At 35.0% G+C, this 17,820-nt stretch overlaps 1 protein-coding gene across 1 annotated transcript in view; it reads right to left on the reverse strand.

Annotated features, from left to right (window-relative positions):
* The window catches only part of LOC138696537 (protein maelstrom homolog), a 68,632-nt gene that overhangs the window by 34,753 nt on the left and 16,059 nt on the right, over positions 1 to 17,820 (reverse strand). Inside the window, exons 4-7 of the mRNA XM_069821669.1 lie at positions 14,420 to 14,566; positions 8,894 to 9,030; positions 1,569 to 1,671; positions 1,011 to 1,183 (exon numbers count right to left, since the gene is read on the reverse strand). Of these exons, the coding sequence (XP_069677770.1) occupies positions 1,011 to 1,183; positions 1,569 to 1,671; positions 8,894 to 9,030; positions 14,420 to 14,566 (560 nt within the window). The remainder of the gene's footprint in view (positions 1 to 1,010; positions 1,184 to 1,568; positions 1,672 to 8,893; positions 9,031 to 14,419; positions 14,567 to 17,820) is intronic.

The following is a 17,820-nucleotide window of genomic DNA, read 5'->3' on the forward strand; positions in this document are numbered from 1 at the left end:
ACAGACAACCACACAAACTGATCTGCTAGTTCAATTTGTAAATTTGACAATACGTTATTGTAACCATGTCCTACGTAAGTCTTATGCAATGTACTTTCTTCAGGCATGTTGTCGAGTGTATTTAGAAGAAAATGTTTTAATGCGGGATTATTAATTTTCCACAAGGGAATATCAACAGCTAAAAAGGCTTGGCACAAGTTGTAAGAAAATTAAGTAACCCTACTTCCTAAACACTCTACTAGTTGTTTTTTAACAGGCTCTTTATTTGTGAGTTTTCTGCTTAAATTCTCCTTATGTTTTGTTGTGTTTATGTGCTGAACTATTTGAAATCTTTTCTCACTCCCTACATTTTTCTCACACGCTCCACAAAACAGTACCCCTATTATCTGTAGATATTAAGTCACACTGAAAACTCCTTCTGTAAATCAGTTAATCTAGCACTCGAAGTTGGTCTTATTTTCGGCATTTAAAGAACTTTTAACAGACACTTTATACACAACACCGTTACATTACACAACTGCCAGCGGCCAGCCAGGCACATACATGAAATGATGATGAAACAGGGGATTCACTGCATGACACCATTACATCGGCATTACTCCTCGCCACAAGATGAGTTGCATCATGTTACTGCCAATATGATCCAGATTAAAAAAAATAAAAACCCATAAAACTCATTAAAAAAATATGCGATACAGGCACTAAAATATTAAAACATGATGCATTTATCAAAATCACGAAAATATGCAGTTATATACACCATAAAATCATGTTCAAATAACTGAAAATTTCACAATTCGTGCACACAATGTATAAGCATACTAAGAAAACACATGCAAATACGTAACTTCCGGGCCCTAGTCAGGATTGCACTCAAGTGAGTGGTGGCACTGTTGGGCAAAGTTATGGTAACAATGGTTATTAGAGGAGATAAATTCTTTACGTGAAGACATTAGTCCTCTTGCACTCCAGTGTTCTACATGTATCAAATATTGTAATTCAACACTCACATCACACGAGATGCCCCTCGTGAAGTTGAACACGTCCCTCTCTAACTCCCGCTCAGCTAGGCTGAATGCAGGAAAGCCGACTCCACCCGGTTTGCTAACGCAGGCGTTGCGCAGCTCAAAGAAAAGTTTTGGAAGGGGATACACACGGAACATTTCTGTCTCACTCCTGAAATCTGGACACAAATAAAACAGACAGCTTACAAAGCAGCACGAGAATTCTTGGTGCAAAGGGTTACGAAACTTACTACCACTGCCTCTCTGATTCATACTATTCCCAACATGCTAGTTAACATTCATCTGGAAATCGTTGGTGGAACCGAAATGAACAAAAGAACATTAACATGATTCTTAAAATTTTAGCATGACAAACAACGTGTTAGTGCATTTTAACATTGTTGTTGAAAGTGGCCCAATGTTTCAAAAGTTACTTTTATTATCTTTACAATGCTATTTAACAACATATTCGTTTAAATGTAGAATTTAAAATATGGAATTCTACTCCACAGATGAAGCACTACACTCTGAACTAAGTTGCCTACTATTCAGTTCTCGACATACCTGCGACACTTTCCTGTAGTCTCCAGAGAACATTCTTCACAGCATCCTCGCAGTTTGGCTGAGTATAAAGAGGCGGCAAGAAGGAGCCATCTCCTGTTGCTTCCTGTAAGACACAATCGGATCGGTGCCTTCAAATAGTGTTTCCTTATGAAGATATGTAAATCTATCTTTAATGAAAAAGTGTTTTTTTAATGCAGAGGCACTAGAAATGCAGTTCAAAAGCAATGAAACATAAAACAGACGAACAAACAAAAAACACAGACAGCAGCCAGAACGTAAGCAGTCAGTAGATGTTACAGCAGGACACTGACACAACAGGTTGGGCTGCCAGGCTATAACAACTTCCTTCTGTGGCTAATCTGGTAATGACTTCATCATATTATTCCAGTTCCGGTAAAGCATGAAAAAGTGAGGTGACAGTATGGAAGATTTCTTGTACTGACAACTGAATGAAAAAGTGCATGACATAAAATTGCCAATATGACGAAATGTAAGTTATAATGAAAAATATGTGTTTATTCGATGAATTAAGAGGCGTACAATGTTTACTAAAGAAGTACACGGCACATAAATAATCATTTCAATGGAATTATTACATGATGAAGAAAGTCTATAATGAAATACATGCTTCCTGTAATTGGCAATACAATTAATTAAACTGTTAAAAGATTCATAAAATGTTTAATGAAGAAGTACGTGGTATTTAACCGATCCCCTGACTTAAATTGTTACAAGATGCATAAAAGATGACACCATGCGCTACTTACTTATTACAAACCACATAAGATATACTGTATAACGAAAAAGTACGTGTTATATACTTGACTATTTTGCTGATATTCCAATTCGCCAATAATGTACAAGAATCCATCAATCAGAGCAGCTATCAGTGCAATCTTGTTGCTGATGACCGACAACTGAGGCGGGTAGAAGCCAAGGGCTGTAATTGACATTTCTAAAAAGTTATTTATGTGCATCCTGAGTGAACTAAAGGGATATATCTTTTAACCATGTGACACATTAACATTTAAAATTAAAACTTCAAGGAATTTACGAAAGCTTAGTAACTTTTAATCACATTTTTTCGAAAGTAACTTAAGTGCACTTACAGCCCTTGCTTCTGACCGCCTCAACTGTAACATCATAATCTAGTTATCAATAAACATCAGAATGATCAATCAACATAGCTTTCCTCAGCATGAAGTACACACAATAAATTTATTTTTTTCAGAATGTCACTTTCATAAAAATGAATATTTCCATTATTCCTCTGTAGAGTACTGGCTCTGGTCATACAGTTTAAGACACCTCCTTGGAAAATCTATGTATTAAAAGTTGATCACTGACTTAATAATATCATTGGTAAAAGAAAGGCAAGACCAAATCTCTGTGTTTTCTTAGAAGTTACAACAATGATTGTGTTTTTATTTCCTACATGTTTTAAGTAAAATTATCCGCTTAAGAAAATAAAAACATATAGATTATTTATTCACTAGTTAAAATATTATTAAGTTCCACTTTTTCCCATAAATGGGTGAGGAAAACAATACTGCGAAATACGCAAGCTACTGACAAAGAATATTGATTTTTTTTAAGACAAAAACGAATAATTTTAATGGTATTTAATTTTTTTGTTTTTATTACTTAATTTTTAGTGGCATCTGCTTGGCTCTCCCATGGAATCCATTGGCGTTTTTCATAATAATCTGTGTCTTTCAAGCTCCAGATAGCCCATCTTTTAGTTCAGCTAAATTGGACACACATTTTCTATCATGTCGACATCTGCAATGCTTACAGTCAGGTAACCCCATACCTTTCTTTTGGACGCTAACTCCAGATATTTGGATTTGATTTTTCCACTTTTTCCCGAAAGACCCTTTGCGGCCTTGAAATGATAATTCATTGCGCTCTTTTCAACAGTTTCTCCTTGCTACATTGATATGCTTGTGGTAGACGATCTTTCCTTGCCACCATCTATTAACAACTGCCATGTCTATTTTTGTAGTGGTAGCATAGTGGTGCGGTTTTGTTTGACCATTAATTGTATTCCTGACACGTAAATGACAAATTGCATTTTAAATACTTTTATTAATGGCCTCCACATCACCCCTTATAGACATCCGATTCACCCACTTCACAATTTTTATTATTAATATTACAACATTATTTGGGGAAGCTTGAAAACAAATCACATTAACTGTCTATTAATTGCAAATACTTGGAACAGTAAAACTCCTGTAAATAAATATAAAAAACACGCAGCATTTTGTTTAGAACTACATTTAAATAACAGCATTTTGTTTACTATTACAAAAAACAAAACTAAATTTACTTTTTACTTAAATGTAACTTTTCATTCTGCAAAGAAACTTTACAATGTAACATTTGTTTGGATTAAATTTCTGCACATCAAAGCAAAAAACTAAAATTGTTTCAATCGTTTACCATCATAACACACTGCTCTCTTAAGCTGACTGAGTATATTGGGAATTAAATCAATGGCTTTCCCAAATCACGCTATGAAATGTTTCATATAAAACTATTTTTATCTCGAAAAGGAAGCAAAAACGATTAGATTATATTAAACTTTTTTGTTTGAAATATCTCAAAGAGTAACCCCCTGAAATTAATGACATTACTTACGATCTACCCTGTAAATGTCGTGGTAGTTCTTCTGCTGTTGCATGGTCTAAAAAGAAAGATTGAAGATGCTAGGACTGTATTTTTTTTTATCTTGAGACCAATATCTTATCAATACTTGAAGTTATTTTCATTCTATACGTTTGTTGTTTCAGCAAACTGAGTAGTGTAGTATGCATTTTGAGCATCTCTAATCATTTGGTTATGAAAATAAGGATGTAATGCATCAGTGAAGATAACCAAGTTCAGTTTTTGACAAAGAAAACTCAATAAGAACAGAACACTATAAACAAACACATCCTCTATTCCACTGCAGGAAGCAGCAAAATAATCACTGACAACAGATTTCAGAGGCAGTGTTATCCTGTCTTGGCTTTAACACTACATATTGGATGGTACTTGCAGCATGGGCGCCAACTTTTAATGCTCCCACTCTGACACTGATGTAAATCAGTAAAAGTAAATTAACGTGGGATATTAACATTAAACAGATTCAGTAGGCTAAGCATGTAGCATGTATGGGCGAATCCAGAGTTGGGAGGTCAGAGGGAAAAAGATCTTTGGGGAGATCGAGAAATAGATGGGAGGATAATATAAAAATGGATTTGAGGGAGGTGGGATATGATGAAGGGACTGGATTAATCTTGCTCAGAATAGGGACCGATGGTGGGCTTATGTAAAGGCGGCAATGAACCTTAAAAGCCATTTCTAAGTAATCTAGTAAGTTAAAATCTGAGGGAGAATTGCTACCTCATAATATTATCTCTATTCCAGATTCTGCATATATACACACATTATATTATAAATAAAAGAAAATATACACCAAAATGATTGAATAATAACATACACTGTGGTGAAAAAGAATTTCATTGATAGTTATCGCAAATTTTTTTAATTGCATCATGTAAATTGGATAGATTTTATTATTTTTTCAACTCACAATGACACGCAAGTGAAAATTGAAACCTAACTTAATTTCAGCACAAAAATCCAATGGGTGCTAGAGTCCCGGTGTCTATGACTTGTTACATTACACATCTGCTGGCCACACTGAAAGTTCAGCTGGGCTGACTCTGGCTTCTAAACGAAGTTAGAGTGGTGACGACTTTGTAGACTGAGCATGTGGACTCACAATCACAAATAACACAATGCCCTTCACTATCACAACACAATTCCCTTCACTAACACATAACACAATTTCCTTCACTATCACATTTCCCCTCTTCTCACCTACACAGTCTGTCTTAGAGAGCCAAGAAATCTGGAATCTACACTTTACCATTTTTAGATTGCTTTCAGAATCTGTAACAAAAGGAAACGTTGTTAAAAACTTACTTCAACAAAATCACAGAAAATCATAGAGAGGTGATGCTCAGGAAGCAACCTGGTTGCAATACATTCAGTATCCCTAAGGATTACATTTATATATCCATCATACACAAATTTGTAAACTATGAAAAACAAGAAAGATAACTTACCTCAATGGTGAATAGTGTGTGATAATTCTTCCAATCCAAGGAAAAAGTAACAAATAGAAGCTGCAACCCTGCATTCTGAATTTCACTTACATCTCCTACAGTTACACAAAGTGGAACCATGAGATGAAAAAAGACATCCCACAAGAACTAGAGATGGAACATTTGTCGCTATCAAGATATCCACTGAATGTCCAGAACACAGCGATTAAGAATTATAAATCTCGAGGCAATAGATCGTAACACTATAACCTGTTATGACGATGATGTCCAAATAGTTATCAATTTTTCAAGTGAAACAGATAATCTCTTCTGACAACTCTCAAGCTTTAAACAGAGTTACTATAATTTTTTTAATTGTTTTAGAGAGGGAGATTTAGAAAAAAGTGTAGAAATTCGAGAAATCGAGGAAGTGATACAAATTTTAAATGATGCAAGATACAAATATCAACTAGGTCTTAAAATTTTTATGCGACAGTCGTTGTTCATGTATTTCAATAATTATATTATGCACAGAAAATAGTTATATGGAAATCTTAAAATTACGTTTCTAACAGAGGGTTTTTTCTCCCTTTATTTTTTTTTGGCATCCTATTGTATTTGTAAATACATATTTTCATTCCTTCTTTACAAATTCCAATGAAATATGATATAATGTAAGAAAATAGTACGCATTAATAGCTTTATTTCATTATTTATTTAGTATTAAATGTCACGTCAACATTTTGATTGAACGACAAAATGAGAACCTCTTGTGATTCTTTTTAATCGCTTTATTATCAACTGCAATGGTTATCTAGCATCTGAATCAGATGAATGTGATAATGCCAGCAGTGAAATCAGTGCCGAAAGTTACCTAGCATTTGCTCTTAACATCCCAGGAATTTCTTGTGATATTACCTATGACACTTTTGAACTATAAAATAATCACAAGATGCATAAAGGAACAGTATGAGACTTATAAATGATAATATGAAATAAATTATTATGCCATAACAAAAAAGTATCTGGCTAACTGATAATGTGATGAATTACCTTACAAATGCATGTGAGGCATAATTAACATGTGGAATATAACCGACACTGATGAATTAAGTTATTACAAGACACACAAAATCTTTAATAAAAAGTATAGGTTATGTAACTGACAAAATGATTTAATTGTTGCAAGATATATAAAATGTATGAAGAAAACGTTATATGGCATAGCATGACGAACTAAATTATAAAATGCACCGCATACATAATGAAAAAGTACATGGCATATAATTTACATGATGAATTACATTTTTATAAGATACATACACATAGTGAAAAATTATGTGACATTTTAGAGAACTAAATGGCTATGAGACACACAAAACACGGCATCTTCACCACATCACTCGCTTCCTAATATTAATAAGTGAAGCTCGTCATTAGGAATTACTGGGATTCTGCATTAGAAGGAGTCTTAAAAGCTCGGATAAGACATTTTTAATATCACTGTTGTGCAAGTTGTGACGTCACCACAACTATTTTTAAATGGCACCTATACTTTCTTTATATCATATAAAAGAAAATCTTCACAACCAAAGATCTCATTCTTTTAAGTGAATCTGACGTTTGTAGAACTTGAGGAATTTACAAATACACATCTTGCAACATAATTTTGTCACAAATTGAGTTGTATAACTTCAATACTTATAATTGAGAATAAAACTGTTAGTAAATTCTTTAAAACGAATAAATTAATTTCTGATTAACTTTATAACTTCTTTATGGTGTTAACTTTTAGGCAATTACCTGGCTGACTAGTTTCCAAGCGATATTTTTCATTGCCCAAAGCCTATTTCCTACAAAGAAGTTGTAGTTCACCGATACAATCCAGAATGTTCTGTAGCATTGAGATATGGGGGCACTATAGTAATAGAATACAAGATAAATATTGTAAACGAATTTCACAACTTCCCAACTCAGTGCCCAGGAGAACAGCAATGTTGGAATGTGGTAGGTGTAGCAGTAGGGGAGAAATTTTGGTAAGAATAGCAAAATTTTGATTTAGAATTTTAAAAATGGAAGAAAACGAGATTGTTAAGATTTGTTACAGATATTTGGTAGTAATGACAATAAAATAAATTGGGCTAGCACTTTAAAAATTGAACTTTACAAGATTGGACTGGGACAACTGTGGAGAGAAAATCATGAAAGTCAAAATTATGTTTTGAATACTACAAGACAAATGTGTAACGATATAGAAACCAACAAATGTTTAGTTACATGAGTGACAAAACAATTACAGGAAAGTTAAAACTGTATGGAGTCAAGAACCATACACAATATCTGACAGAAATGGTGGAATTGGTGGAATTGGTTTTGCATGGATTAGGTTGGGAGTGTGGACACTGAGAGGTTTTAGAGGTAATATAGAAAATGACAGATGCATATTACGTGGCGAAATAGAAACTATAAAGCATATTGTTAACATGTGTCAAGATAGATTGGAGTGAATGCAGTTTTATAAAAAAGAATGGCTAAATTTGAGTAATGAAATTGTTTTAGACAAAATATAAAAAATTATAAATGAACAAATAATAAAATCCTTACCAACATACCATTGGAAAGTAAGAGAAAACCGAATTAGGGAAATAAATAAGTTAAAAGACATGTAAAATAAATAATGTAAGAAGGCAATTACAAACATGTTTCCAGTAAAAACAATACAGAATGAAAGTATAACATGAACAGTAGCGATGTTAATTTTTATGACTTCATGCCTTAAATCAGTGGTCAGTAAAATGTTTATTTTATTGCACTTAACAGCAACTGCAGAGCATTAAAAAAGTATAAAGTGTGTGAGCATATATTTAAATCAATGAGCTAAAGCGTCATTGTAATTAGAAATTACTAATTATTAGGCCACATATTGCTTACCGTTGCTTTATGCGCAGTCTTACCTAGCCTAACCTGCCAGATATTGATATTAAATATTTTCATGATTTTACACACTTTTGTTATTCAGCTTTGTTTTTACATAAATATGTACATATTTCATACCTTGATATTACATAGAAACCCAGTCCCTAGTTATAAGTACCAAGTATGCAAACTATTAACAAGCAGATATGCAATAAAGTATTTTCTACTAATAAAGGACAAAAAATTAATATACATTCTTTTTTGTGCGATCACAAAGGGTTTTTAAATGAGCACTCCAAATCTAGCACTTACAGTAAGAAAGAGTTTCACATGTTCCAAGATCTTTATGTAATTCGTTTCGCCCCCAAACTCCTCTGGTGGCACAGGAATCTGGTGTGACTCGGCCGAATGCTTGTCTGCTTCAAACTTGTACCCCAGAGGTATACTACCTGCAATGCAAAACATGAACTAATACACATCAAACTTGCTGCCTGCAACATATGCGCACTGTTCAAAACATACAGAGATGAGCCTGCCTGGAGAGAAATAAAAAAATAGGTTGCAGCAGCCAAATTACTCTTCAAGGAACGACCACTCATATAAATTGAGGGAAAGAAGGCAGAGGACGGACACTGGAAAGTTTTCTTTTCTCAATCGTACTATCAGGGGCTGGAATGCTTTACCTGCAGACTTACTAAAGGCTTTACCAACAACCAAAAATGCATTTAAAAATAGGCTTAAGGACCTTACTAATAGACGGTAATTATACACAGTATTTAAAGGGTGTAAATGATATGTTGTTATTGAAGTGTTGTATCAGTGAAGAATTATGTTGTATCAGTGAAGAAGTATGTCGTGTCAGTGAAGTGTGCTGTGTAAATGAAACGTGTTCCTGTCAGTGAAGCTTTATAGTTTATAGTGGCAGTGCAAAGTATTTGAACAGTGAAATGTTTTTGAAGTGTCAGTGAAATCAGGATAGAATCATTGAAATGTGTCGTAGTTCCATTGCAGTGAGTGAGTTGACAGCGAAATGAGTGTAATGTGGAAAGATACTTGTGCAGATATGAACATATACTCGTGGGTTTTAGTTCGATCTTAGTTTTAAGATACAAATTAGAATATTTCAAATGTTATTTTAAGTGATCGTTTCATTTAATTTAGTATATTCCCTGTTGTTGTTATTATTATTACTATTATTAGTATTAATTATTAGTATTATTAATTGTATTTTTAATTAATAAGTTTATTATTGTCATTATTGAGTGTAATTAGTTACCACTGCCACCGGGTATATACCCATTGCAGTGTGAATAAATACATACATACATACATTGACTCATGAACTGAAAGCTCTTTTAATTATTAATCACATAAATGGAAGAAAGAAAAAAAACACACACACACCATCCCCACCCCCACACGCACGCAAGAGCTAAAAATAAACTTGAAGTTTTGGAAGTAGTATAGGTTTCTGATGCTTGAGGCTTATCGGTTACTCTGGTCTAACGCACCATCAGCTACACGGGCCACCTGTCGGACTTGCCAATGTTGACGTCACACCACTTATATCATCTTCATTCTGTATAATCTCAAATCACAGCCTATTGCTGCTTCCATTATGTATTTGGCAGTGTTATTATTATATTGCAAAACATCTGTGCAACACTATACAAAGCACTCATTCGATTTGTAGCCATACGCGAAACTATATGATGGCTGCTGAAAATAAAATTGATTCCATCAGAAAAAAAAAATCTTTGGACCAGTCAACAATGGAAAACTGACAGATATATCAAAGAATTACACAAAAAATTATCATCATCTCAGAGCTCAAACAGGGAGGACTGGTCTGAACGGTGGTAGCAGCAGCAGCAGCCAGTGTTTAATATTCCTCAATGGGGATCGGGTATTTGCACTAAACTGATGGCAAAAATAAAAAATTCAGATCTTACATAAGAGCAACAGAGGCAGTCTATGTAAAAGAGAATATAGAAAAATGATGTCGATTATACCCCGTGTGGTGACCGAGGTTAAAGAATGGTCCAATGTAGTCCATGCATGTCGTGAGAGGCGACTAAAATGGACACCCAGTGCCTGGGGGTATAACTAGGTCACCCTGCCTTCAGGGGGTATAAATATGGAGGCAATGGGAAGGTTACCCATCAAACCACTTCACATTGGGCTAATCACCCATGTGGAGGTAAAAATGATTCCAAGATTTAAACATAGCCTCAGATTGGACAGATCTGTACAATGACGACGACCACAATGGAAAAGGAAAGTGAGATTTGGAACACGGAATATAAAAACAATCGCAGAACTGACACAAGAAATGAAGAGTCATAAACTGGAAATGCTTGGGATTACTGAACTGAAGAAGAAGGATATACTCTACGGTACTCTGGATAGAATGGGTAGGTATAATCAGCTTGAAGCTAAAGTGAGTGGATGGACACCAGTTAATTCAAGGATAATGGTCATAAATCCCGATTCAGAAATTGAAATGTCGTTCATTCAGGTGTATGCACCAACAGAAGGTTCAAATATATTAGAGAAAGAGGAATTTTATGTACAATTCCAAAGGATTGTGGACAAGGAGGTAGATAATGGACGTCATGTATTAATAGGAGGAGATCTTAACGCCAGGATTGGGCAGGATAAGAGAACAGGACATGGACGTCTGTGAAATCATGGAGGTGAGAGGACCCTGAATGAAAACGGTAGGCGACTAATAGAATTTTGTATTGAAAATAAACTGCTAGTGGGAAATTCCTTCTCCCCTCATAAATCAATCAATCAATCAATCAATCAATCAATCTTCTTAATGTATCCAGCTGTTTGCTGACAACATAAAGTCCACTATAGTCCACTGTAGTCTATTCAGTTGTTGTTTTTCACGAGAAATGAGGGGTATTTTGATCGGTGTTCATTACAGATGCCTGTTACTAGTAGCCAGAGTTGGGGCGTAGTCAATATATACTGCAGGGCTGTGTCTTCTGCAACTGGTACTGATGATTTTAATTTACTTCTTTTGTGGTTTATGGATGGACAGTATAGAAGAATGTGTTCCAGATCTTCATCATGATTATTACACCACAGACAAGTAGGATTATCAGAAAGGTGAAATCGGTGTAGGTACAATTGAGTGACAATGTGACCTGTTCTGGCTCTTGTTAAAAATGTTTGAACATGTCTGGGCAAGTTTTTGTACATTTTCAGGTCATTTGGTTTCTTTTGTACAGACTGTAAAATTTTTCCTTTGTCAGAAGAGAGCCAATTGTTGATCCATAGGTTTGTAAAATGAGATTCTCCCCTCATAAAGGAGTACATAAAATCACCTATGAGACTGAAGTATTACAGATTACTTTAGCTACAACATTATGGGTGTCAAGGTCATTAGAGGAGCAGAACTTGCAACAGACCACAGATTGTTAGTGATAGGTACTAGGTTTGAGAGGCCAATTAAACCCAAAAACAAGAAGTTTGAGGTGATTAAGTTGAAAGAATTTCAGAATGAAGGTAAAAAGACCCAATATGCAGAGATGGTGATGGCGAGGTTGCAAGGAAGGGGACTTGAGGATGAGGATATCAATGGACTGAAATCAGTCTGCAGAAGAAGTGTGTGGGAAAGCAATAGTAGATACAAGCTGGTGGAATGAGGAAGTGAAGGAAAAGGTGCAAAACAAGAAGGATGCATGGAAAAGATATATTAGTACTCAAGCAGAAGAAGGTAGGAGAGAATATGGTCTGATAAGAAGAAATGAAGTAAAATGTGTAGTGAATGAAGCAAGAAGGAAATCTTGGGAACAGTTTGGAATAAAGCTAGAGAGAAGAACACAAGAAACTTCTGGAAAATATTAAAGGCACTAAGAGGGAAATATGGAAAGCAGACAAGAACAATCAAGGAAGGAAATAATCTTATATCAGAGAAGGGAGCAGTGCTAGAAGATACTATGAAGAAAAGTTCCAAAAACCTGAGGTCGGACAAGAAGAAGAGGGAATCATGTTCGCACCATATGAAGATATAGAACTAATTGAAGTAGGAATAGCAATTAAGATGGGAAAATCAGCTGGTCATGATGGGATAGCCCCAGAGCTAATTAGGTATGGCGGAGCAACTTACTAAGCTGATCCAGAAAGTATGGGAGGAGAATAGAATGGAAGAAGAATATAATTATTCCGCTGCATAAGAAAGGAGCAGCTATGACCATCTGTCTCTCATCCACAGTATACAAAGTATCCGACTCAGAAGATATGGAAGAGGATCGGATGGCTTTTCGACCAGGAAGGCGACACAGGATCACATCTACACCATAAGAACAATGATGGAGAAAAGCATAGCTAAGAATAAGGATCTATATCTAGCGTTCCTTGATTTGAAAGCTGCATTCGACTCCATTCCAAGACAACATGTATGGGAAGCATTAATGGCAAATGAGACTGCTGAATGCGGTGAAGAATGTCTAAAGCAACCGGTGGGAATAGTTCGAATGAAGGTGAAATGTCCGGAGAATTTTCAATGGAGAAAGGAATTAAACAAGGGGATAGCCTCAGCCCATTGCTTTTCAATATATTTTTTGATGAAATAAAAATATGTAAATGACGAACCCACAGAACGAAGTTGGGTATGTGGAGAATGACAACAGTGTATGCATATTAATGAGACTTCAGTATGCAATATTGGAATGGAATGAAGAACTGAAGAGGAAAAGAATGGTAGTGAAGTGAAGTAATGTGGGTATCAAAGCAGGATAGAAAGGTCTGTGATGGAATGCCTCTAGAGAAAGTAGAAGCTGTTGAATATCTCAGTGTGATGGGAAAATTGAAGAAGAAGTGTTAAATACAACTAAGAAAGCAGTTTCAGCCTACTGCCAAATGAATAATATTATCATAGGAAAGTCAGACATCAGCAAGAAAACAAAAATGAAGATTTACAACTCGATAATGTATGGTATGGAGAGCCTTGCATTACAAGACAAACACATGAGTAAGATTACTGCTAATTTCTAAGGAGAGTAGTAGGGAAAACCAGAAGAGATAGGATCAGAAATGAAAGAATCCGAGAAGAGGCTGGACAGAGGAAAGCTATAGCATGGTAGTGGAGGAACGCCAATTGAAGTGGTATGGCCATGTTAAAAAGAATGGGAGAGGAAAGGAAAGCAAAACAGGTTTCTGAAATGCGAGTGGAAGGAAGACCACGTATAACATGGGAGGGTAGAATTGAGAGAATTGGACAGAAACATGGGAGAAATGAAGAGACTAGGAGTGGCAGAGATGGATAGACCGAGGTTACCCCGACGCTTGACAGCATAAGGGATGGAGGAAGAACAACAACAACAAGATGTCAATTATAGAAATAGAGCTTTCATTCATTTATATTTCTGTTTTTCATTTCATTTAATTAATTACTCACCATTAATAGCACAGACGGAATTATCTGTTCACAGACTTCACTTTTTCTTAAAGCCAATTGAGAATTTTCTCATTAAATGCAACGGATGCACTTTCCATTGACTCCTCTATACATCTTTTCTTTTTAAGAAAAGTAAACAATTCTTGTTTTCACATGGTACACTGAAATATTTATATTTATAAGTATTTTAGCAAACAAAACATTGAAAACTACGCCAATAGAAACACAGCATACCTAACTTCTTTAATAGTAACGATCAAGATTGAAAATTAAGATTGCTTAAATTTCAACCAATCAAGCTTGGCTGGCAGACTCAGCTAAGCGAACTGTGTTGCCAACTATCTTTATAACATCACCATGTTTTGTAAAACTTTCATTATCAATGTGGCCATTTAACACTGGCTGGGAAATGGAATTTCACTCACCTGGATTTATCAATGTGTGATAAGTTCGCCTGACGCCATCTGCAAAATTGAATTCTGCTAATGCTATTTCACATGGTGTGTAGTTCCCGTTTTCCTGGCGGCAATAGTAGTTCACGTGTATCAAGTAGAACGTGTAGGTTGGCAGAACTGAGCAAATAAAACACACATCATTCAGATTCAGTCGTCAAGATACTCTGTGCACATCGACAAATTCAAGTTGGGATGTAGTGAAAGTATTAAATACAAATAAACACATGCCAAACATATACACAAGTGAAGGCGAACTAAAGAAAGTTCAATAACTGTGAAAGTGATAAAACAAAACCATTAGACACAAGTAAAGGCTATTAACTAATAAGGAATCAAGTAACTTGAAGAAACAAAAAATACCTTTCACTCTATATGAGAATATGTCGGTGATTACTTCAGACAGCACTATGACAACAAAGCTCAGTTTGCTACCAACCAACATATGGTACAGTATTAAATTATCCTTCTAAATTTAATGCAGACCATCCGCTGCATATAAAAATTGGCATCATGTCTTTCATGTTAGCAATGATATTCATTCATCATGAACTACCATTCAAGAAACAAACGTAAATCAGGTCATTTACTACGGTCAGAGGAGAGGAATTTTGTCTTCTGCAGTGAACACAAAAAGTAATTTTTCATAATGAGAAAAAGATATTCAACTTCAGATATGAACCATACAGTTTAAGTAAGTTAATCATTGCAGTCGCTTCCACTATTATTTTCACCTAAGCCTTTGAAAGTAGCATCTTACCAAATTAGGAGCCTGGTCACTTGCAAACAATAATAATAATAATAATAATAATAATAATAATAATAATAATAATAATGCCTATTCCAAACGATTACTTACGCACAGTGGTGGACCTTAGTTTCATTCCCCTCCCCCCCGCCCACTGCTTAAAACAGTCTGCTCCCTTTAGCTTCCCCCTCAATTTAGCTCTCAGGTTATCATGGCACTTCATTGTTAATAACTTTACATTTTTTTTAAATGTAGATGGTTGTATTATTTTTTTATACATAACTTTTGTTTTAATAAAAAAGATAAAATGCCTAATGCATCGATAAATAGTATAACATATTACACAACTTTTTACAAAAGTCAAAGAAATGCTTAAAAAAAGTATTGTTTTTACGAAAGATTCTAAAATTTCTTTACTCGGGACTTCGATTTTGCAAATGAATTGATAATCAGATTAAAATCTGCCTCCCCAGCCATATCGTTTTCAATGCTCAAAATAGGAAGTCCACTGAGTCACTCCTGTGACATTGCAGCTCTTAATTAGCTTCAGTTTTCAGAATGATCTCTCAGCCATCGCACTCGTCATGGGCAATGTGATAAATAAAATGTAAGCCATGCAAACATCAGGGAAGCTGGCAGACAAAGTTGAATTTTAATGGCTTTGGATAGCTGTCTGATGTTTATTTCCTTTCTCAGAATTGAACGGAAACTAATCGTTCGTTGAGGGAAAGAATCCATCAGACCCCTATTAAGCATATTGTATTTTTAACTGTCTCAAATTTTGGGACTCAAAACTTTAAATTTGTTTATTACTTGTCTGAAGGACTCAAAACGTTCTCTCATTCGGGAAATTAGAATATCCAACACTTTAAAATAAACCTCAACTTTGAAATTTTTTTCACTATCTTCGATCCTTTCGTCTTGGCTAAGTTCGTCAAAGTCTCTTCTTTGGAAAATTAGGTTCTATTCCCCATCAAAGTGCAAGTTCTGTACTTAATTTCTTCGAAATAATCCCTTAATTGTCTTAGCTCCTCATAAACGTTGTTGATGTAGATATCAGCATCTTTTATATCAATATTTTTATTGCGCCCACGAACCTCCTGTATCTCTGCCCTGCTTACGTGTAATAACTCAATATATCTTACGTACTAATATAACCTCACTTCTGAATGTAAGTCCTCTCAAGTATTTCACTACATTCTAATAACACACATCATTAGTAGCATGACTTCAAACCAGTTTTCTCCATTCTTAAAATTTGAACATGTAGTACTTTTTCTATATTCTATGAAGCAGAATTAAAATTTGCAATGATAACGTAACAAGACGAGTTTTCACTCATCTTATTATAGTGTTAAAAAGCAAGTGTGGCCAGAGGAGACGGGATTATTTCATTTCACGACAAAAATACTAAGATGGAGAAAACTCACTTCGAAATGATGCTCCTCTGACTTGGAAACCTGTTGCATCATAAGTCATATTAACTACTCGTTTTTGTAAAACAATGCTGAAATTTTTTCTCCTTTATGTTAAAATTGGTTTTATTATTCCAGAATCAATTACTTATAGCTCCGTTTTATTAAAATACATGTTCATATTTTCCAGCACTCAGTCGTCCAGAGCAGGATGGTGGAACCTGTATGTAGCCCCAAAACATTGCAAATGTCAAGTTCCAGCATATAGTGGAATACACAAAAGCCTAATTCTGACCACGGTCACCGTGAAAGCCTGAAAACTCGTATATGTGTCTTCTTCTTTATAGCATATGGCACTATTACGAAATGATATTAGGTGTTTTTATTAAAAAACACTGTTTAAAATCGATTAAATTTCGATTAACTGGTCGATTAATCGTTTAAAGACATTCTGTTAATCAAAAGTTACGGTCGAATAACAGCTCTAATTATTATAATCAAAAGTTATATGAATATAATACAAACACAATATTTAAGTTACGTAATTAATCTATTATTATTGATTATAATTAAAAGTTACATAATAATTACCATTTCAATTAACAGAGCAGAATAGCAAACTTCGCACAAGTTAAGTCAGTAGTCACTGTGGCAACGTCGCAACTCTCGCTACCAACATTACAAAAAGTTGTCAGGTGAAATTCAAATTGGGGTTCGACAGGGTGATGGACTTTTGTCCCTACTCTTTAATTACGTATTTGAGAGAGTGGCACAAAGACCTAAGTACAGAAGGAGGTGAAACTGAGTTAAGACTTGGATGTAAAAAGAGAAAGTGATGACCGATTGCATGACCTTCACAGATGACCACAATATTTTTCAGATTCAGTAGAAAAAGCCATAAAACATATCAGTTGGCCATACAAGCAGCAAAGGCTGTCCTCAAATTTCATACGAGAAAACTGAGTTCACGTTGTTTGTCAACTCTGTGAAGACAGGTCTGAACTAGGCCAGGCGATAATGGGGTAGGGTGCCAGTTCCTTTCCCCCTCCATTGCATACATCGCCATCTAGCTACATATAACACTGATTCATAACGAACATTAAATTGGCACCTAGAGAGGTAAGTGTAAACCAAGGAAAAATTAAACAGACAAAGAAGTTTAAATGTTTACCGTCACGTCACTGTGACTCCTCCTCTTTGCTTACGCCTTA

Source organism: Periplaneta americana, chromosome 1 (assembly GCF_040183065.1).
Source record: "Periplaneta americana isolate PAMFEO1 chromosome 1, P.americana_PAMFEO1_priV1, whole genome shotgun sequence".
Classification (NCBI taxonomy): domain Eukaryota; kingdom Metazoa; phylum Arthropoda; class Insecta; order Blattodea; family Blattidae; genus Periplaneta; species Periplaneta americana.